We start from the raw sequence: 22917 nt of genomic DNA, 5'->3' as shown, positions 1-22917 counted from the left end.
AACAGCCAGAGTAAATACAATGTAATAAAGGATTCTCTGTAAGATGATAGAAGCTGCTTTAGATTATGTACAGTCTGTGAGTCTTCTGTATCTATTGGGAAGAATTTTGAACAAGCATTAAGAGGTGATGAATAGCACACTACCCTTCCTGGACACCTGCTCTTCATTCTGCCCTCTGTGTTGTTATTAAGTTCTTGTAAGGTGCAAGGAGTTTTCACATGTTCTCTTTCCCAAAGTATTCCAAGAAATCATATTACTGTCCCACAATGATGTTTGTATTTTTTGAAGATTACTTGTTTTCATTTTTGATCGAGGTTTTTTATACCACATAAGTCCTTTAGATTTTATTTTGCATAAAATCCATTGGCAAGCATTGTTAAGGTATTATCTGAAAATAATATTTTTTTTTTATACAGTGAAAAAAGGAAGGCTGGATAAAATGACTGGTAAGTTTCATTTCCTTTTAAATTTCTACTTTACATTTTTCTTTCTTAGGCATGTATGTCTGTGTCACAATAAAGAATCACCTAAGCTTGGGACTACTTTAATACATTTGATCAATAGTTCAATAAAAATGAATAAATGGGGAAAGAATTAAAGATTAAACATATGTTTTAGAGATCAAATTATCTTTACAAGGTTGTGGCTGCAGAAAATTGGAGACTGTGCCTGAATTTTCCCAGAGAGGAAATACAGGTTGGAGATACTGCTGGACAGTTATAGAGATCAGGTGTATGCCCCAGCCAATAAATAGGAGCAAAACCAAACTGCCCAGAACTCTCTGTTTCCAGGACTAAGATTTAACCAGCATGGAAAAGAAAGTCCAAACTCAGCCAGAGGTTTCTCACACAGAGGTGGACTATAAATTTAAGGCCCTCAAGACCTTTGTAATTACTAGTTCTCAGGAGAAACTAATATACAACCCAATCAGTGCAGCAAAATTTGCTAGTTAATACATTTAAGCAAATTCAAGTTGTTTAAAGTCATCTGAATTAAAGAAAGGTAACCTGAATGGGCACAGACCAAGCTGTTTGTTCTTGGCATTTCTAACAGCAGGTTGTGAAATGTTTGTACAAAGGATGGACTGAAGAATCTTCTCTTTTTCATTGAAACCCTAATGCAGTCAGAAAAATGTTCTGCAGGGTTCAGCAAATCTTATATTTTGCTGATGCTCAAAAGAGGTGATAATGTACAGAATATGATTATCAAACAGAATAATTTGATAAAAGATATGTAGTTTCAAGTTTCTTTTGAATGCTGTTGAAGACTTGCTAACACCATAAATGATGTTAATAACATTTGAACGGTGTATTCTCTGATAACTGGTCATGTTTTTTTGGGCAGAACCATTATGCAGGTGGTGACTAAGAGCAGCCTTGAAATACCCTCATGTTTCTCAAAATGCTGTGATTATCCTGTAGTTTGTTTACTCCTTTGTGTAAACTGCTGTGAAGCTGCTGTCTGTGCTCTGGGTTGAAAGCTGAAGGTTTGAGCAAGTGGATAACCTGCAAAAAGTTGCACTTCATGTCTCTGTTTTTTGACAGCTGAAAGGTTTGGGAGCCACAATAATGGCTTCGTGGAAACAAAACTGCAAAATTGACAGATCCTTTCTACTGCCAGGGTATTTTCATAATATTCACCCTGGGCAGTGTTATTCTTCAAGGAGGTTATATACTCACAGTTGTTTGAGAGGTAGAGTATCTTTTTCTTACTTGACACAACTCATGGCTTCTGAAGAAGGTGAATTAGTCATAAAGCACCGAAGGGTAATATTTAGATCCAGAGAAGAGCCAAAGAAGACAAGGAACTACTGGAAAAATAGCTATTTTAAAAAACAAATGACAGGGCTTCAGGCAAGACAATAATGCAAGCAGTCCAAAATATTTTTATTTTTTGTGATAGAAAAGGAGGTGGGGAAATATACAAGGTGATTAAGTTTGGTCATCTAGTCTGGCCTGTGAAATTATAGTTGAATATAAAGATAATAGTATAATGAAAGAGACTACCACTAAAACGTGTCTTTAAGTTTCTATCTTGTCATTTATGGCTTCATTTAGGGGACATATGTTTTAATATGAGGGAGGTTGGTTATTGTAGTTTCAATTTACATGAGTAAATTAAAATGCTCTAAATGGCTGAAGTTAAAGACTGTAGGTTGCTATTTTTCAGCCAAGTCATTTAGAATTCTTTTGAAAATTTCTCAGACCTTGAGTTGCAGCTGAAAAACAAAGTCCTGTTTGAGAGGACTGGTGCACTGAATTATAGAAAATAAATAGATAACATTGACCACTGTTGAATGTGTTTATTGGACAGAATACTTCCTGTTACATGATATCTTTTGTCCTTTGGTCAAACATTATAATCAGTCCTAATCAATAAGATCTACACACAGGATGTACACAGCCAACTCTTCTCCTTCACACTTTTTGTTAACTGCAGTGTAATTTGATACAACCTATTCAGTAATCTATTGCAGACAGTGACACCTTCCCTGTAACAGACTGTTTGATTGACCTGTGGTAAAACACACAGCTCAAAAATTCTGTTCTTAGCTACCTCTTGTATATATATTTTGGCAGTAGTTCTATTAAAAAAAAAAAAAGGTTTTTTTCAGTCCTGTGTCAATGTTGATCCTTATCTAGGATGCTGGAGGGTAGTGAAGGATGTGTTACCTGCATGCAAGCTAAAAAGCCACATTCATTGAGATGATATAATATGCCTTTAAGCACCTTAGATTCCTGTATGAGGCCCTACAGGATAGAGCTTTCCCTCAGTTCTTTTGCTTTCTTCTGGCAGTGATATTTTCAATCCCTTTGAAATTTTTAAAATTTTATTCTTTTTGCTGACTGGGTCCAATTTATGAATACTCATACTGTGCTTTTACAAAGGCATTTACAAAAATATATGAGTTCTGAAACCCATTTTTCTGCTGCATCTGTAACAGAACTAGATTCATGCACCAAGACTGAATTACATATTACAAGTCTGTTGCCTTCCCTTCATTGAACATAAAAACCTATCAGCCACTCGTCAATATTGTCATAGCAATGGAAAGGCAAAGAAAGTCCTAATTTTCAGAAAAGGAGTTGCATGCTTGTTTCATGCAAGAGCTGTCAGGGAGATTGATAAGCAGTAAAAACCCATGTCTGGAAGCTGATCTTTAAAATACTCACATTTAGTGGGATGTTCTCTCCCACCTGTCAGGGGCAGAGATTTTTCTGGCATAATCCCATTAGAATTAATAAGAATTTTCTTGTTCAAATCCACATGTTTGAACCACACCTCTAAATGTTTTGTGTGGAGTAAAAATTAAACCCTTACTGCCTTGGGGTTAAATGTTTCCAGCTTCTGGAAAGAACTAAGGTGAGGTTTAATGTGCTGGTTATTTCTTTTTCAGATGCATCCAAAACCTATGTGGTTTTAAAAGTCCAAAATTTGAAAAGCACTACAATTGATAGACGAGGAAGTGACCCTTGCTGGGAACAAGACTTCATGTTGTAAGTAACAGGGAATTCTTATCTCTTGATTTTGTGGTATCTTTGTTGTATTTGTATGGTTTAGAACAGTTTAGTACATGCAAGGCCATGTACAGACCACAGAAGCAAGGAAAAAGTATCCAGCTCAGAGAGAAGGTGCAGACTAGCCCTGGGGAACAGAGCTAAAGTTAATTTTGCAAGGTACATGGCAGATCAAGGCCAGGATCAACAAGGGGAAGAATTTCTCTCCAAATTTAATTTCATAAAATGTTGTAGGAGTACAGGAATGAGAATAAAGAGAACTCAAATTGATCCTCAAGCAACTTGATTTTTGTTCACTCAGTTTCCTTTTGGTGTGACTCATATTTTATGCATTAATTTATCTCCTCAGCTGCCAATTTAGGTAGTTTCTTTATTACTGACCCCTGCTATTTCTCACTTCTGCCTGCAGATCTTTGTCTGCTTCACTCAGCTCTCCATCTTGTTATTCTGTTGTTATTGTCCTCTTTTCTGCAGAGCCTTCTACACACCTCACTGGTCAGGAGGTACAAGCATTTATACACTGCCTGACATTCGGAGTAAACCTGCTTCCAACTGTCAATTCCAAAGCAGTTAAACCCAATAAATATAATCTAATTAGATCCTGACTTAGCACATTAATCTCCACCATTTTTGGTCCCTTCTTTTTCCCCTGCACAAATCTTTCTCTGTCACCACATTCCTGCTGGGGGAACATAAATTTAATTGCTGAGGTCTAGAGTTGGTTGAAATGTTTTTGCAGAATTCAACATTTAATTTGCTGTTGTTCTTCTTATGAAAAAATGTCATTTTTACAATTTTGGGTATTTTCTAATCCAAGTATTTTAATATTTTATCAGACACATGAGTTGTTTTGAATAACTTTTTTCGTATTTTCTGGTTACCTGAAGAATGTGTCAAAATATCAGTTAATACATTGCTTTGCTGTTATTTAAAAGGTTTTCATTTTATCAGATCATATGTAAATGAGTGTTGCATGATATCATTGAAAATGAGCAATTCATTAGGATTATTTTCTTAGTTGGCAATGTAAATCTTGCCAAAGAATACTAGAGCACTTTTCTAGCATGTTACAAGGTTGCTGTAGCTCCATCTGCTGCCTGCTCATCTATACAGCACAGCAGACTTTTAAAAGGGATTAAAAGTAGGCATTTAAGTAGACTTAAGTAGACTTTGGTGAGTCATACTGTAGTTCATTTTCTTAAGGGCTGTCACTCCATCTCTCACAGTAAAAACTATGTTCTGTTACACACAGATATTACCAGCTTGCAGTTTAAAAATTGTGCATTTTTTAACCTTTCAATCTGCACTTTCATTGTTGTCGGTGCAGGTTTAAAATTGGGGCCTAAAAATTTACAATCTGTCTTCCATAACACAAAGAGAGAAGCTTAGCAAAACAAAAATTCAATATATCTATTCAGCTGCATGAATACAGCAGAAAAATAGACATTGTTGCAGCCAACATAGTGATTTTTGAGAGCAATGTGATGAGTTAAAAAGTTGTCTCAGAGGTGACATCCCTTGCCCTTCTCAGATTTCATTTGTTCTTTTCCTGATAACTTTAAGCACACAGTAATTCTCCGTGGTTCACCACACAATAACTTGAAGATTATTTTCATTAAAATTAATTCAGTCAAATGCAGATTATGTGCAATCAGTCACAGCAGAGACACCACTGCCTACTATTTTATGACTATATAGGAAAAAAACCATCTCTATATCTCCTGTAAGTCACTAACTTATTATTATAGATTATTGAGCAGATGAAACTGCATTTTCAGTTTCAGTTTAATGGTTTCTGTATTGTCTCTTTTTAGTGAAATCTGTGCTGATGGAAAGGGCTTCCTTGTAGAGCTGTGGAAGAAAGGCTTGCTCTGGGATAGCATTTTGGGAATTTTATGGATTCCCCTTGCAACTGTGGAATATGCAACAGATGTAAGTTGACTTCCTGTGGAATTATAGAACGCTCAGTAAAATCCCACAAATTTCTCATTCTTAGTCTCCCCAAATACTGTAATGACATTTATGATCAGTGTATGCTTCTGTCTCCTTTGCTCCAATCTGCAATGGTGAGGCACAATGTGACTCTTAAAGTGAAATGCATTATCCATATATCCTGGGAAAATGGCTCAGACACTGAGCCAGGTATTCTACAGGCAGTGAGTGAGTTCATCTGCTCTCATGAACTGTTAGGGAGGCAGGGGTGGTTTGGTTTGTATGATTGGAGTGAAAGCATTTTAGATTAACTTTCCAGGCCTGGCTCTTCATTGTGTGACTTTGGGTAAATCTCTACTAAAGTGGGCAAAATACTGTTGTTCTCTCTCTCAAGGGAATTGGCCATTGTCTCAGAGAGGAAAACTGAAATTTGCCCAGTGGAACTACAGAAGAAATTACAGAGTGCATAGAGAAGGATGAGTGGAGAAACTGGGTCAATACCAAGAGTTGTGTATCCAGCATAGTCAGCTGGCCACCAGAGTGAGCATACTTGCCCTCAGTAGGATATCAAACAAGGAAAAAAGGTTTCTGGGACCATGGAAATACGGAAGTGAACTGCCTGTGCTGCAAAATTTTCTGAATTCAGAAAACTTAAGAGTTACCTCATTCTAATATTCCACAATTCTCCCATCCATGAATATGCTCTGCTACACGTAGTCCATGGAGTCTGTTTTTAAAGTAACTCTGAATTACAGAAGATTAATTTAATCTTTGAAAAATTTTTTTGCCTTCTTTAATTTTTCTAAAACATAAAAAAGGCGATTGGAGATGAGGTAAAGGAGAGAAAATTAGAAAACTTCCTACAGTGTCTCTCATCAGACCCTATAGCAATTTCTTTACAGGAAGTAATAAATATTCATATATACATTGAACTGACATTTCAATGATTCTACTCAGAAAATGGAAGCAGAGGAAGAAAGTAGTTCCTGCTTAAATTAGAAGTTGCTTTGTATCACAGCTGCCAAGTGCCATTTCCAGCCCCAAGGCAAGTGGTTCTGCTCTGCTGCCCTGGCTGTTGTTGAGTTACAACTTGCTGACACAGAGGTTGTGGCTTGCTAGTAAATATTGAAACTTTAAACAAACACAGATGAAAGATAAGAGACTTTTTTTTAATTTCTTCAGATCCTCTAAACCTTCATTTATAATTGATCCACTTTGGAAGTTTCCTAATTATCCTGCTTGTCTTACCCCACAGTTCTGGGCTTTATAACTCAGAAATAAACTATAAGGGCTTTGTTATTAGATTATATGGATTGTTTCAGTCTTTCTACAGTGTACTTGTTTGGCACCAGTTCAAAGGGAAACTGGAAAATCTGAGTTGATAAGTGTAGTTTTCAGTATTCATATTTCTTGTGTCTTAATCATCTGACAACCTTAATGTGTATTCATCTCTATTGTAGAGCAAATGTTATATTATTTTGAATTCAATGACTGTGAGAAAACTTGATGAAGTCTTAAGTAATACTTATATAAACAAAAGTTGGAAGAGTCTAGAATGGATATCTAAACATATTGCAGTTACAAAGAAATTCCCATTGACTCAGGGGAAACCTCATCCAGTAAAAAGTGGATAATCCAATAAATCCTGCCCAGGTAATTTTCATAACTTCTTCTTCCTAGGAAGGCCCAGGTTCCTGGTGGACATTGCATTCTGAAGTAATAAAACATGGAAGTGAGATTCAAGGCACGAAAACACCAACTTCACATGAGATCTTACTAGATGTCTACTTTGCATTACCATTTGGTGAGTTACAGATTAAGGTCTCTCTCCAGCATTCCAGCCATTCTACATTTCACTCTAAGTTTCTGAAACACAATGCCAAACAGCAATTTTCCTGTAGAATCCTAAATGCTTATTCATCGCTGGGGCATTTGCACAATTGATCCTGGTAATTGGTACTGGTAAGTAATGGAATCACTGAGAGCTGCTTCCACAAGAAGCTGGATGAGGAGTTTCCCTGTTCATCCACACATGGATGTGTCTCCCACATGAGGATGTATCTCCTTAAGGCTCAATATAGAGCCTGTGTGTTACAGCTCTGTAGCACATCAGCTATAGATGTAAATTGTAGTAAAATCCAGGGCTTCACAGCATTTTTTTCCTTACTAACTAATGTTGTCTGCCTTTATGAATAGTGCATATGATAATGTAAACTATATATATATATATATGAAAGTAGAAAAGGAAACTGAACATCAAATTATACATCACCACACATTATTTCCAGATATAATACAAAGAGATAGACTTCATTAAGATTATCAATCCATCTATATGGTAGTCTATGCCAAATAAGTTCTCAGATAAGTTAGCTTAACATTTTACTCTTTAAAGTAGTCTAATGAATTATATTCTATTATATTATTAGTCTAAAAAAGACTAATACTAAAATTTACAAAAGAATAAATTTTTAAAAAGTGAAGAAGTGAGAATGAGAAACATTATTTATCTCTTAAAAGGAGGACTAGAAGGTTTACCAGCTGTCTAAGGTTCTTTTTGAAATGCATTGCCTGAGACCGAAGTTGGCAATACTCACAGCTCATGCTGATTTAAGTAGAGTAGTTATTTCTGATGTTTCTGGGTGTAGTTTGCATGACTACACTGCTGTTAATATGTGAGGTAGAATGCGTATCTATTCACAGAGTGACTGTGGGCTGTTATGGATACTTATGAGTTACAACAGGGCCCAGGGGTTTTTTTAACAAAAAATTACTCCTTCTTTACTACTTCCTAGCCAATAAAACATTTTAAAAGATAACCTAAGCCATAGTCACACTCTATTTTTTGTTTGCTTGGTTTATTTTTCCCAGCAGCCACAAAAAATTTTCAGTTGTCTGAGTAAAAATTCTTATGGAAGAACATTTTCATGCTATTCACATGTGCCTCCATCCAGATTCTTTTTGCTTATGACATAATTTTATTTCATTTAAGCGTGATGGAAAGTGTACATATGACAAATGGACTGAGTCCCTAAGCAAAAAAATAGAATAGTAGAACAAAGAAGAGGCAGTTTATAAAGGAGATGGCAGAGAAGGACAACAGTTTGTCCACTAACAGTGGAATGCCCATTAAAAAAAGAAAAAAAATGGTACAAATTGTACTTTTATGGCACAGGTCACCCAGAGAAGTTGTAGATGCCTGGAAGTTGGATGGGACTTTGGACAACCTGTGATAGTTGTTCCTGTCCATGGCAGTGGGGTTGGAACTAGATGATCATTAAGATCCCTTCCAAATGAAACCCAATGATTCTTGAAACCTCCTTTGAATCAGCTGAATATTTTAAGTCCTTACATAGTTTTCATATCTAGAAACTACTGTAAATCTGTTACAGGAACTCTAATTGTGTGTTTACAAGCTGTAAATTCAGATTGTTACCGATTTCAGGCTGATACTTAGAGGGAGCGTTGGTTTGTATGTTGCAGTTTGTTTTCCGTTTTCAAATAAATACATTTGAAAGTGTTCTAAAAACAGTCCCTGGGACTGCAGTCTCGGAGCACCACAATCCTGTAGAGGTCACTCTTACACTGTAGTTTTCTGCATAGAGAAAGGAATCCTAAAGCATTACTCCATTATTGAGAAAGCCACGTTTACCCTCGACCCGGAGTTTAACTTGGACATTACATTTCCACTGCTTATTCTGTTAAATGACTCTCAGCTCAGCTGTGAGCAGCTGAGCATCTCTCCTTGACTGTTGGAGTCAGCACAGCCTCTTTATTATGACAAACTTACATTGGGAAAGTAAAAGGCTGCAGTTACTTCTGACAGTTCCTGAGAGATGTCTATTTGAGAATGCCAGACACTGCTGCTTTAACAATATGACTTCGTTTGGACTTGAAGCACTTGTATGCAGTAACAGGGAAATGTTGCCACATCATCAGCTCACCGTGAGTGCTTCTTTCTAGAAGTATCACCCAATGTCTGATGTGGTAGCAACAAAATTGTCATTTCACCATTGCCATTTATACTGAGCTCCATTAAAAGGCTGCTAAGTAGAATGAGGATCTAGTATATTTAAAATTCTGCAAGCAAAGTCACAGTAATAAAATCCTATTTAGATAAATACTACAGCTGGATTGCAAACATTTTTAATGTGTCTAAAACTTAAGGTTTTCTAAAGATAATCAGGGTTTGTTATAAAATAGAATAATTTTACTTCAATTTTATTAGGTCTTTCTTGTAAGAGACAGAAGAAAATTTAAAGGACATATCTTATTTTTTTCTTAAATTCAGCATTAGACACGTATGGCATGCTCCTTAACAATCAATTATGCCTTACATAAAGAGTATAAGAAATTAAAGAAAACTTTAATGAAGTGAAATGTAATTTGCTATAGCTGTAATTCTGAAAATCATTTATGTGTCTTGGGAACTAAGGTCTCATTTTGAGAAGTAGCCACTGAAAGTCAACAGAATTTTTACCTCATGAATAATTTTGGAACATACCATGCAGGTATTCACCTCTTAGGCTTGGCTGAAATTCAGCTCATTGTCACATTTTTCATATACATTAATTAGCAAATGAGGTAACAATAATAAAGGAACAATGAATGATGAGATTAATCCCTGTTTCTGCATTAGTCACCATACTAAGTCACTGATACACCAAGGGCTTAGCAAATGACAATATTAATTGTTCTGAGACAATTTTGATCAGCATAAACCAAGGTCCTGAAAAATCACAACAAAGAGATTGGGAAAACTCATGTGCCAAAGTATAGAATTCTAAGTACAGACCACTTTAGTTAGTGTAGTAATTCACATATTATGAGTATATATTACATATGTATATACTTACAACCTAAACTTATACTTACATAATCCTACATATAACCTAAAAGTTGTGACTAACTTATGCAGTAGGAAAACCAAAAGATCCTGTTGTTTTCCAAAGTATTATCTCTATCTTCTCCTTGTTTCACAAGTGTTGCATTCACTTCGAGCAAAATATATGACACAAATTTTTGGCAGCTAACCTGGTGTTAGTGAACAGTGTGAGAGGAAATAAACCAAAACACAGTTCCTAATACGTAACAAAACTTTAAAAGAGAAAAGAAGAAAGAAAAGGAGAAAAGACATGGGCACCCAAATTTTTTTCATCATTGTGGAAGAAAATGCCCCACAGTCAGGGTCAGGTCATGAACCCCTTCTTCTCACTACAGCTAAAAGGATGATTTATAGAGTGAAATGATCATCTTGGAACTCTATTTCTGCTGTTCTCGTAATAAGTGATTTAATCATTATAATGTTTGTAATTGACTTCATTAATTCCCTATTACTGTAAATTTAACGAATTAAGTTAATTAATTTAATGTGTACTTCCTCTTTTGAGAAGTAAAATGGGCTGAAAGATTTCTAGCAGCTTTTTCCTTCTCTACAGATACCCACCAAGACTTAGATTGCAGAGCCTGGCACAGAGAGCCGCCCCTCCAAAGCACAAGAACTTCACATCAAGATACAGTTGATATTTGGTCACCCATGGAAAGTGGTCTCAGCACAAAAGAGAGCAAACCAAGGTATTTTGCCTTGTCACATCAGACATGTATGATAACATTTGTTGATTTTTTTTAAAATGTCTGAATGCCAGTGATACTTTACAATCATTTTAAGCAAGAATGTGACTTACTTAAAAAGTTTCATAAACTTATAAACCCACAAGGGATATATTTCCTTATTATGGTGAGACAGAGCTTGATAAATCTTCATATTCCAGTGAAAGGAAAACCATGAAGGATACTGTCTCCTGTGAAACCACTTTGCAAACGTGTGCCTTCTCAATAAATCTTTGGTGGTAAGTAAAGCGGATTTTAACCTACAAAAAATGTAGGCATTGAAGAAAAAGCAACCAAACTTATATTTGGCTAATTAGTACAAGACAAGAATATAAACTATGAATGATGTAAAAGGGGTAAATACCATTCTAGACTGTTCTGCAGCAGATTGCTGTGTATATACACATGGCTTCAGAAGTGCAAGGGAATTGATTGATTGGTGTTCATTTAAGGTGAGGTTTTAAAGGATAATGTTTTAAAGGCAATGCAGGTATTAATTAGCTTTGCTGTGTTCTTTTATGGCAGATACATGTATATCTGTCCTGTTCTCACCCTTGGGCATGTGTCTACATAGAGTTCACCTATTCAATAGTGACTTCCTGAAAACTTAAGAAGGGTAGCAAGTCCTGACATGATTCAGATCTTGTAACTGATTGCATCTGGAAATCAGGAAAGACATTTGATTCCATTTTTGAAGCTAATATATTTACCTAGACAGGCTACCTTCACTTCTGTGAGTTTTCCAGAAGAGAATTAATATTTTCTGTCTTTTTGCTTTGAGCAAACACAAATGCTGTGGTGAAAAAAAAAAAGGAAAAGATAATTGCCGTCTTTCTGCTTCCCTGAGTGTGGAAAATGATGATGCATAAAGAGAGGAAGGGACAAGGTGGCAACAATTGTATTACTTTGATGCCATCACCTTCTGCTGAGTGGAGTTGAATGCTCAGGAGGGAGCCCAGTCAGCCTCTGAGAACATCTCTCAGCAGTGGTCTCTGAGCAGAGAGAGCCTTCTGTGCCTTGGTATAATCACTTCCCTTCTCTTGCAAAGGCAAACTGGGGAGACAAAAAGTTTTCTGTCTCTACTGCTCATTTTGGCTTTCATATCAGCTGTCACAGACTGTGTTACCTTTCATTATGGTCCTTTATCTATAGTAGTGCAGGAAAGATACTGGGAGCAGCTGACACTCAAAAAAAGGTGTTTTCTTGATGAAGGGGTAGAACAGGGTCTTGGGAAAAGCAGCAAGAATATGTGGTGTGTCAGGCACTTGACTCGTGTTTCAGTCGTGCTTAACAGCAGTGGTACCAGAAAATTAGCTCAAACACAAGAGAAAATAGGATAAAACCTCTTTCCATTATGAAGTTATGTATTATCTGAGGTAATAACATGTGGATGCACTTAAATGACCTTTTCATGGACTCTAAAAAAGCAGAGTCCAAGTGCATGTAACATCAACACAAAACTACCAGGAAACACATGAGTCTGCAAAAAGATCATCAGGCACATGGATGCAGTGAGTCAGAGACTGCACATGGCCAAGGTGCCACAGCATCTCTTTGCCTCTTGTCATCCTCAGCCTGTTTACATTTACTAGTGAGTCCTTGCAGGGTATTTCCAGGGAAGTACAAGTGCCTCCTTAGGGGGAGAGCTGTCAGTAATGGCAGCATTCAAGAGCTGCTTCTCTATGTTTTTCTAAGCACATATCCAGTCATTAGCACATCATCTGGGTTGACATGTATTTTTCAACAGAGATCTGAGCCTCTGAGCAGATTAAGTTAAACCAAAAGAAGTTAACCTGATCTGACTATAAAATTATTTCCTTTACCTCTTTGTACCAAATAATTTTATTGAATTTAACTAAACCTTTATATTAATAAATTAGGAGTAAGCGCTGAACTACATGATATTATTTTTAAGTGAAAAGTTCTTTCATCTAATAATAGGTATTTTCAAAGATTATGAGCAGAAAGATTATGATTGTTTTAAAGTTTACTTAAAGATAGAGATGTGTATTCATTCAAAATAACTGTTTTGTACTAAAAGTCTGAGAAGTTAGATTAGACTGTATGTTTTGAAAAGCTGTATTAAACACCAGTTTAGCTATCCTGTAAATATTCAAGTATTAATGGGGATAAAATTTCTTCATTAAGTTTTCTTACACTGATATTTATTTGTCAAGTCTTTGGTTATATATATAAATGGTGTTTATGGCAGTTGACTTTAAATGTAGACTGATAGCTAATTAAGTGTAATTGATTAACTTTTTCCAGAAAGCATAAACTCACTAAATCAGATTTTGAAGGATGTGGTAAATTATTAAGTGACTTCTTATTAGAGCAATATATTTTCTCCCAGAGGCTTAAAAAGAAAAAAAGAAATGAGAGAGAGAGAGAGAAAGGGAAAATACTGGCAAAAAAACCCCAAACAAAAACCACCTAAGTTTTTCTCCATTTAATGTAATCAATGAATGAATGACTGTGAATTCATAAAAATTAGCAATCAAGTATTTATTATATACTTCATTCCAGCTCTGTATAGTAACCATATGATAAGTCATTTGGCTCTTTCTCTTTGCATCATTAGTACCCAGTGCTGAAGGCTACTGCTGGCAAGAATGAGGATTTCACAGTTAATCTCTTTGGTACCACTGAGGCAGAAATAAGTTGCTGTGTATCCAGAACTGCCAGAAATTTCCAGATATGCCTGTTAATCAGAAACTCAAGTGAATGGCATAAAATTGATTAGGGGCATTTCCAAAAAAGAGAAAATGAAACAAAAATTTCTTTTAAAAAACAACCAATCAACCCCAAAACCTAAGGAAGTACAGCAACATGGACAAGGATCTTTCTTTTATAAAGAATATTGATATGTCCTGTGATACTTGTCTTCTCTGCAGAAGAAGAAAATTTATTTTATTTATTTATTTTTACCTGCATAGGCCACATGAGTAGATCTCATACATACATCCACAGGAAATGAAGGAGGGATATACTGCCCACAAACAAATAGATCTATAGAGATTTTATGGACAAATTTGGATTTGAGTATCTGATTCTAAAGTGTTTGGTTTTAACAGTGTTTCCTCTGATCTAATGTTTTGGGTGGTGGTAACTGTTGAGTGTTAAAAGGAGATACATTACTAAAAGTGGACTTCATGACCTGCAACCATTGCAATGTTGTTTTCAATGTAATATTCATTAAACTGATATTAATTAAAGCAAATTAGCGATCTATGACAGCAACATACAGATTTATTTTTTCAAACTGATGAATACTGGAAAGAAAGCTTGAATGTGATGGTCTTAGAAGTTTCTTAATGCTTGGAGCATCATGAGCATTAAATGGCCTTTTAAGAATGTAATTAATCTTCCCTGGCTTTAAATACAGAAAGAACCAAATGATTGCTAAGGTCTAAATTAATTTGAAGTGATCACTTTACAGCCATTTCTCCAAAAATCTGTTTCATTATTCATGCCTAGATAACAGAAAAATTGATGGGCAGGCATAAAATTATTTCTAAACCATGAAAATTTCCACCTCTACCACTTGGCTACAGGTTATGAACTCCTTAAACTGAAGCCATATTTCCAGTACACAGCCATAGCTGTTTAAGCAGATAATGTTTGTTCATGTAAATTTGTTTTCTATTGTGATCATTCGTTGAGAGATTGTTTCTCAAAGTTAAATTACAGAATAGTTCAGCATAACTGATCTTGCATAATGTGTTGTTGTTTCCTTTCATATTTACTGCCAAAAAGAAATAAGGTCCAAAAGAAAATAAAGAAGGAAGCAGGGTGACAAAAGTTGTATGTCACATGTAAGCCTTTTAGCTATGACTGTCCACCAGTTCCCAGCTTTTCAGAACTGGCATATTATTTTTAAAATATAAACAGCAGTTGACATTATAATAAGTGATGGGTGGGTTTGCATTTAATTCTTATTCTGAGGCTGTTCTCTAAAATGCAGATAGTTTAACTCATATAATACTTCTGTGTTCCAAAGGCAAGGTAAAATGATAGTTTACATCAAAACACATGAACCAACAGATATGAAATATTTTTACATTTTAAAGAGCATGAACCTTCCTGCTCTGCTGTTCTTTCCAAATTCAGTTCCACCCTCTTTCTTTTCTCAAAGGTGTTTCTTTTAGATCTTCTGTACCCTAGAACTATTGCTCTTGATTGGAACAAAAATAGTACTTTAAAAGACTAGTTTAAAAAAAAAAAGTTTCCAAAGAACTTTAAAGAATGTTGCAGTAGCTCTCTACAGCAACAGAAGTACAAACAAAATTTAAATTTAGAACTGGAGAATGCTAAGTCTCATAAATATAATGAATTTGAAGTTGAAGCAATTTTTATGGGTTCTGTTATACAGCTCTACTTTATAACTATGTCAGCTTTACAATCATTACCAGTTTTATTCTTACATTTAAAAAAATACTTGGTTGCAAAAAAATACAAAAGAAGATAAATTAGCAGTTAAAAATATAGACAGAAAACATTGTACTTGAAAGAGATTGAGAAAAAGGACATTGAGGGAATTGAGAAACATTTAGGGAATTGAAGATTGTGTCAGAAAAAAAACAATCAGAATGAATTATGTATAAAACTGTTTAGAAGTGTAGTAAAGAACAAAACAGCTTTACTTTGCAGTTAGAACAAATGATGGTGAGCTCATATGACATGTTGATGTACATTTTCTTTCCTGGAGTTGCCCCAAATAGATTTTGGTAGGTTATTTTTGTTTGGTTGGTTTACAGTTAAATGCTTTAATTCACATCATGAAGTTCTCAGTAGGACTTATTTAGAAGTTTGTTGTAAAATTAGGTAGTGCACAGCTATGAAGAAGAGACAGTTTGAATCTATCTAAGGATCTATTTGAGATATAAGTTTATAACAGTCAGATACAGTTTCATGCATGAGGCCAAGTTCAGGCAATAGTTACCTACAGGGTCTTCTATGAAACTTCTCTTAGAAACAGTGAGAGTTTCTTTCTTTGACATGAAATCAAGCTTGCTGGATATTTTTTCTGAGGTTGATTTAGAAACTGAGGCAGAGATGTGGATGTGGAAGTGTGATGTAACACACTCTATAAGACATTTAAAGGTTACATATTTATTTGGTTTATTGCATGCATAAACAATCAAATACTTCTTTAATAGTGATTTTGATTTTCATTTTAAATTGAAAGATTAGGCATTGGTTTTGAATACGGAGACTTGATAATGTAAAAGAAAATTGAGTTCGGTTGAATGAAGAAATATGTCATATTTGGAAAAAAAATACATTATTATATTTGGAGCTGGATGTATGAGAAGAAAAAAAAATGTTTTAATGATATAGCAGAGGAAAAGGTGAAAAATTGGTGACCACCAAATAGCTGCATAGTGGCAAACCCAGGCAAAATCTGGAGCAATTTGTAAAGTTTCTCCAAGTGTCAGTTAGACATTGTTTGCTTCCTGGGAATAATCCAAGATGACACTTTGACAGATTCAAGATTGACTAAAAGCTGCAACTTCACTGGACAGAAGATCAGTGTCTTGCTAAAGTCTTATTTGTATGAACGTGTGTTTCTTTGTGTCCCCTGCCTTCTGTGATGGCCTTTGGTCTTTGTTTTAGTTGCATGTTCTTTTGTTCTGATAAACATCTTGCAGTTTGGAAACAATTAATGTAGTTATTTCAGCACAGAGGAGATAATGTGTCTTGTGAGTGTTTCTCAGGTAGCAAAACTACCTTGTAGACTCCTTATGTCCATCAGAAAACTTGGAAGTTACTTTGCAAAATCTTGATTTACTGTCTTGGCACACTTTAAAAAAAAATAGAACCTTTCTTCAAAGCTATTTTTCTATGGTAAGGTAGGAGAAAATATGAGCTGTTACTTACTGACATTCTATAAACTATAATAGATAATTATCACAAGTGGTGGTTTTAACTGATCTGAATGACAGTTTACAGTCCAGTTCAGAGTTTTGAGTGGTAAGAATTGATATTTAAATATTTTAGGTCTGGATTACTGTACATCTCTCTTTGCACACCCTTTAGCATCAGGCTTTCAGTTGCAGTGGTTCTTCAGAACAAGGTTTAATTTGATTAAGTTCCTCCAACATAACGAAAATAAGAAGCCACGAAGTTGAGTGTGCCACCTTTTGAGAAATGGGCACATTAATGTTTGAGAACAATAGTTCATCAAATAACAATGTTGAACCCAAAATGCATATTTTGAAGTCTAAGCATTTGAAGTGGCCTAAAATACTGAAGTTTTAGTTATCACCTCTCTTTCCCAGTACCTATTCTCAGCTATACAGAAAAGTTTGCTGTTTCTCTACCTGTGATAAAACAAAAGTTTGTTGGGTCATATGGGAAGTCAGAATACTGAAATAACCTAACTGGAAAGAAATTGTTAAAGCAAGGTGGGACTTTCTGAATCAGCTTTAACAGAGACAGCAACAACCAATAAATAATTCACACTGTGCTTAGACTTCAGAATAGTCTGAAGGGTGAAAAGACACCAGATGAAAGTACTTTCCTTGCAACAAATAGTTAATTATCCCCCGGAAGGGCAGTGGGAGGGGGCTGCAGTAATTCATGGGTTATCTGGAGCAGCTGTGGGCAGTGCACTCGGCTCAGGGGTATTTCTAGAAACAAGCAGGGACAGACATCTTCCTTGAGGATGTGAAGGTCCACATCAATGTGGATTGTGCCTACAAAAATCTTGTGAAGAAGTGGAGGAAAAAGTCAAAACATGAGTTCTGTTATGAGGATAAATGCATAGCTTCAAACTATTCATCTTCTCCAGAGGTGAGTCAAAAGATGTAGGTCTTGTATAAGACTGAAGTTCTTAAAGATTAGGTGAGTAACCTGTGTAAGAGTGGTGGAGGAAAAACTCTAAGAACTTAAGTAAAGCATATATGTAAGCATAGTTTTGTTTCTGCTTATGCCTTGCTAAGCATTAGGACCTGAATGGTTAGAAAACATGTTATTGCTGTATTGTGTTTTAGGCACTTATACAAGGTGATCTCAAAGAAATCAGAAGATGTTATTTCATTACTATAATAATGTTGCTCTCAAAATACAAGCTGAAAAAATTAAATACCTTGTCCCAAAGAAACTAAGGCCTTGCAAGTTTAGCTTTAAAACAGAAAAAAACCCACCAAGAATTCAGAAATGGAAACTATTTGAAGCGAAAGCCAGCAGTAATCTAATTGATATAAACATGTGATTGAAGATGATAATACAGCTACTGAAACTTCTGATTTTAGACAATAAGAAAGCAGATGGAAAACAAAATTATAGTCAAATTTAAAACTAAAATTTTACTGTAGAGATGAGTAACTGCTTGGTGTTTGGAAACTAAGTTTTTAAGTGCAACTTGAGCATCTGCAGAAGAGAACTTGTGTAAGGGTATAGATTTAGTGCTACCAAAAAGTATCTTGGAGGAAAATCTGCCTTCTTTTGCCACTGACACACGAAAATATCTATGAGGCAGTTGGGTAATGCTAAATTATATTAATCTATGTGAGGCTTAAAAAAGTAGGTATCACTGTGATAGAGCTAACCATGGAAAGCCTAAATCACTTAATTTTCCCTTACAATTTTACCACATCAATAATTTCCTTTTAATGTGATTATAGCTAAGATGGACAACTAGTGCCTAGAGTTCCTCCTAGTGTTCTACTAAACTGCTACTTATTGCACAGCTTTTTAATGTTGTACTGATTTTTTTTTATCTATACTGTATAATTGAGGCCTATGAAAAAATTTAAAATTGAATTATAACTTCATAGTACAATAATCCTTAATGGAATACCATTTCTATAGTTCCACATCCCAGATATATTTTCCAACAAGAATAGTGTTCCCTTTTACTAGGTGCATGAGCTGACTTGAAAGCCAGTGATTTAAAGCACCTTGTTTTCAGCTGGAAACCATTTCAGTGCAATCAGCTTCAGATAATCCCTGGCAGGTGCTATAACGAGGACAACGTTTGGTAGCCCAGGTGCAGTTAATATTCCTAATGTTGCTTTGGCCTGATGTGCAAGGCTGGGGGAGCAACTGCACCAACAGGGACAGTCCCAAAGAACTTGTGCTGCTGCAGCCTAAATGAGTAACAAATGTGGAAATCCTCACGCTAAAGTTTTGGGTGTCTTACAAACTGACATATTTCCAATGCACACTAAATTGTTTCAGAAGTTACAGCCCTGGAAGTGCAGCACTCGAAAGTGCTTTTTAGGTTTTATAAACAACAGAGAAGCTGTTATTCATCTTTATTTATCCTTTTCTATCCTCCTCCTGAACTTTAAAAGAATGTAGAATAAAGATCAAAATTGCCATTAGCATCCTTATCCTATGTTTGTACAAGAATTACAATTACTGGAATGTTCTGGGAAGCATATTTAAAGGAAAAGAAAATTAAAAATCCCAGTTTTGTAATAGTGTACTACTAAAGTACAACTCTGCTTGATCTGTCCATTAGAGGTTGATTTGAGCACATGATGTTTGTTTCAGCCTGGCTGCTGCGAGTGGGGAGTGGAAGTTACTGAGTAAAAAAATGTTGTAATATGTCATAATAGAGTGTGATTATTTCAGTTTTTCTTCCCCAGTTTATTTCCAGTTATAGTCAAAGCCGACAATATTGACATTGGTGATGAATACTTACAAACCCATGCAGATGTTCAGGATTGCCTGTTACACACAAATAAGCATTCAGAAGATGTCATTATTTGTCCGTATGTGGCCACACTGCAACCGCTTTATAATTAACTGCTTTACAATGAAGTCTGCAGTGGGATTTAATTTTACAAGAGGTGCCATGAAAATGCAAATCATCACTGAAGTACTAGACCAATTTTAATGTAATTGTGCGGCAAAATTGACAGGGAAAACATCTATTAAATAAAAGTGTCAGTGTGACTGTTGTTGTCTATTAAAGATCTCTTTCACTAACCCAGCTTGGAGAGCCCTTGTGTTTATCTAACCTGTGCATTCCTGTGCATGGAACTGTCTTCTCTTGGTAAATCACTGCGACAAAATGTGTTATTTTGATCCTTACTGCTGGGAGATGTGGAAGCCTGCTGGTTTGATGCATGGTGCGTCAACATTTTTACCTGGGTTGCTTGCTCAGCTTTCTGGATCTAAATATTGTTGGACTTCTCCAGAGGCTTCTCTTCTGGTTCTACTCCTTGGTGTTCCTGTGATCTGCATTGGTTCAGAGATGGGCATTATGTTGTAGGAAAGGCGAATCAGTGATTTTCAGGCACTCCTAAGGCATTTGTCGTTTGTTTTCAAGCTTTTTGTTGTTCTGCCACTTGCAATTAATGCTTTTCTAATTATAGCTGTGATTGCCTTATTTTCTAACTTAATGCTTGCTTGAAGTTCTCCTAATCTGTTCTTGTTTAAGTTCTTGGTTTCAAAAAATTGTAGCAATGCATTTGCCTGGAACACGATGCATTCCTTGTGCATAGTTCAGTTGCCAGCACAGATGATTCCCAGCAGTATCTTCTTGGTCTTTGTTACTCAGAATTCCTGACACAAATCATGTGTCATCTGGAGGCTTTGTTCAGTATTGATAAATTTTCTGCCAGGTAACTGATTAGTTTTACTAGATCTGAATAGAAAATTAACAATCATTTGTCTAAACCGGACCCATCCCTGTGTCAGCAGGCAGTGGACAGGTAAAAAGCTGCTCCTGGCTGTGTCTGTCCATGCTGAGTTTCTATGTGGCACAAGCAGAAGTGTATTCAACTGCCTCATTTACCTGCTCTGCTCAGCAGTCTGGTCACAGCCCAATGTCTTCCTAAAGTGCAAACCAGTTAAATGTTTTTGTCTGCCTGTGAACATTATGCCTCCAAATTTGAGTGCTCCTGACCTTACTTACCTTCAGTTAAGACAATAAAAGCTGTTGCTTTCTGTTCCCTCTGAATCAACACTGGCAACCATCTGACCTTGAGGTTAATTACCTTAATAATTCCTAAGGTTAATTATTACCTAGTATTTCCAGTCTAGTTAACAGCTGCAGAATGGAGTGGAACAATTACTAGTATCACTTGGTTGATTTACCTTACAATAAAAAAAAAAAAAAAAGAAAATAGTCGTGAAAAGGAAAAAGGCTGAATCTGCAAGGATGCAGCCTCAGAGATGAGGGCAGGGGAAGAACAGCCTCTTCACACTTAGTTTGCATCATGTGCACTCAGCTGTGTGTATCAGAGAGAACATTTTTCTCCTCAAATAAAAGAGCACTGTTCCAAAAGTCCAAGATAATTAAATAGTAATATGTAGACCAAGGGATGACACTGAAATACAACAGAAATACGCTCCAACAACTTCACTTAGTAAACAGGCTGCTACTGTCCTTTGTAAATTGTATCTATAGAATGTTACTGTACACTTATATTTTGCAACTTAACTGTTTTTGTACGAGTGTCTTTTGAATTACTTAGAGTCTGGCAAGAGTGGTAGAGCCTGCACTAACTATTTTAACCTGTGCTTAACAGCTATGAACTGAATTAGCATTTTTCATCTTAAAACAGCATTCTTCACAGGGGTTGTGAAATAGCTGAATAATGAGCCCTCATTCCAATAGGCCTGTGCAAATGTGCAACTTCTATGTGGGGGCAACCAATTGCATAACAGAGCATATTTCAAAGATTTGTTGGACTAAATGTAAGCTTCTATTTGGTGGCTTTTTTTTGGGGGGGGGAGGTGGTGGTTTTCTGGGTTTGTGTAATGTGGTTTCTCAGTAACTCCTTTAATTCAATTTGCAAAGACTTGTGATAGCACTCACTCTGTGCCTCAGAAGGAAATGCCTTTACTGAGGAAATTCAAAGGTTTTCCTTTTCTTTTTTTTTTTTCCCCCTCTCTTGATTTGGGGTTTTTTTTGCTGTTTTTGTTTTCCCCTTCTCCTCCTGCCACTTGATGTGAAAGGCCTTGTAATCCTGATTTATGAGCCACTATAATTGGAAATATATTCCTTTGCCAATGGTCTGTTATACCCTGATAATAGTATGAGGAACAGGAATCAAGTCTTTTCAAGCCAGTGAACTCAGATTTCAGGGAACCCCCTGGAATCCAAAGATGATGGTGTGAGCCAGTCTTCTCTGCTCGAGTGTATCTGAATTGTTGCAGAATGCAGTTTAGTATTTTGTTACAGCAGAGAAAATCAGCATATAAAAATACTTCCATGTGTTTTGCTCTAATTACTGTCTAGTGTCTGCTTATTTTTTCTCTGTATATCAAGTATATGTGTGCTGTGATCTCACTTTACAATCAAATCACCATCAGGTCAAGGGACTCTTTACTGTATACATTCTGGTTTCTTTTATCAACCAACTGCCTAAGTAGAGAGTGGCACAGTATTTGGAAATAAACAGGGAAATGTGGGGAAAAAAAATACATTTTTCTACCCTTATCTTCAAGTCTGGCGAAAATAAGACAAAATTATTAATTATCAAATTTTTAAAAAAATATTTCAACTTCAATATTTTATTTTAACATTCAAAACCTACACGAGAAACAAAGCTGTTTGTAACAGCAATATCATATTTTCTTAGAATGTTGCTTTTATTTGCCTTTTGGAAAAAGTGGACTGGAGATGAAAATAGACTGAAGTAATGTAAAAATTCATTAGTTGATTATCTCTAACCTGATCATCTCTGCAAAAACTATTGATTTAGCTCATGGTCTCCTGTCATTCATCAGATATAAATAAAATAAATCCTCTATGTTGAGGCCTAAATAGATCATAATGAAGTGCTTTCCTCCATTATTTTCCACAGCTTGTTTGGATTTAATATTGACAAAGCAAAACATTCACTGAAACAGTCCTTACTAAACAGCTCATATTGACTCAGAGGATAAGAGTGTG

General features: G+C 35.7%; 1 protein-coding gene across 3 annotated transcripts in view; it reads left to right on the top strand.

The window, feature by feature from the left end:
• Nucleotides 1-22917, top strand: part of LOC113969940 (protein unc-13 homolog A-like) — a 57105-nt gene that overhangs the window by 11152 nt on the left and 23036 nt on the right. For all 3 annotated transcript variants that reach the window (XM_027688306.1, XM_027688305.1, XM_027688303.1), the window contains 5 exons: nt 417-446; nt 3398-3497; nt 5333-5450; nt 7131-7254; nt 10889-11024. In XM_027688306.1, coding sequence (XP_027544107.1) covers nt 440-446; nt 3398-3497; nt 5333-5450; nt 7131-7254; nt 10889-11024 — 485 coding nt within the window. In that variant the 5' untranslated portion in view covers nt 417-439. The remainder of the gene's footprint in view (nt 1-416; nt 447-3397; nt 3498-5332; nt 5451-7130; nt 7255-10888; nt 11025-22917) is intronic.

The sequence above is a fragment of the Neopelma chrysocephalum genome, unplaced genomic scaffold (genome assembly GCF_003984885.1).
Source record: "Neopelma chrysocephalum unplaced genomic scaffold, ASM398488v2 Primary Assembly neopelma1_75, whole genome shotgun sequence".
In the NCBI taxonomy this organism is placed as follows: domain Eukaryota; kingdom Metazoa; phylum Chordata; class Aves; order Passeriformes; family Pipridae; genus Neopelma; species Neopelma chrysocephalum.
The sequence above is the reverse complement of the archived record's forward strand: the minus strand, read 5'-3'. Positions and strand labels throughout refer to the sequence as shown.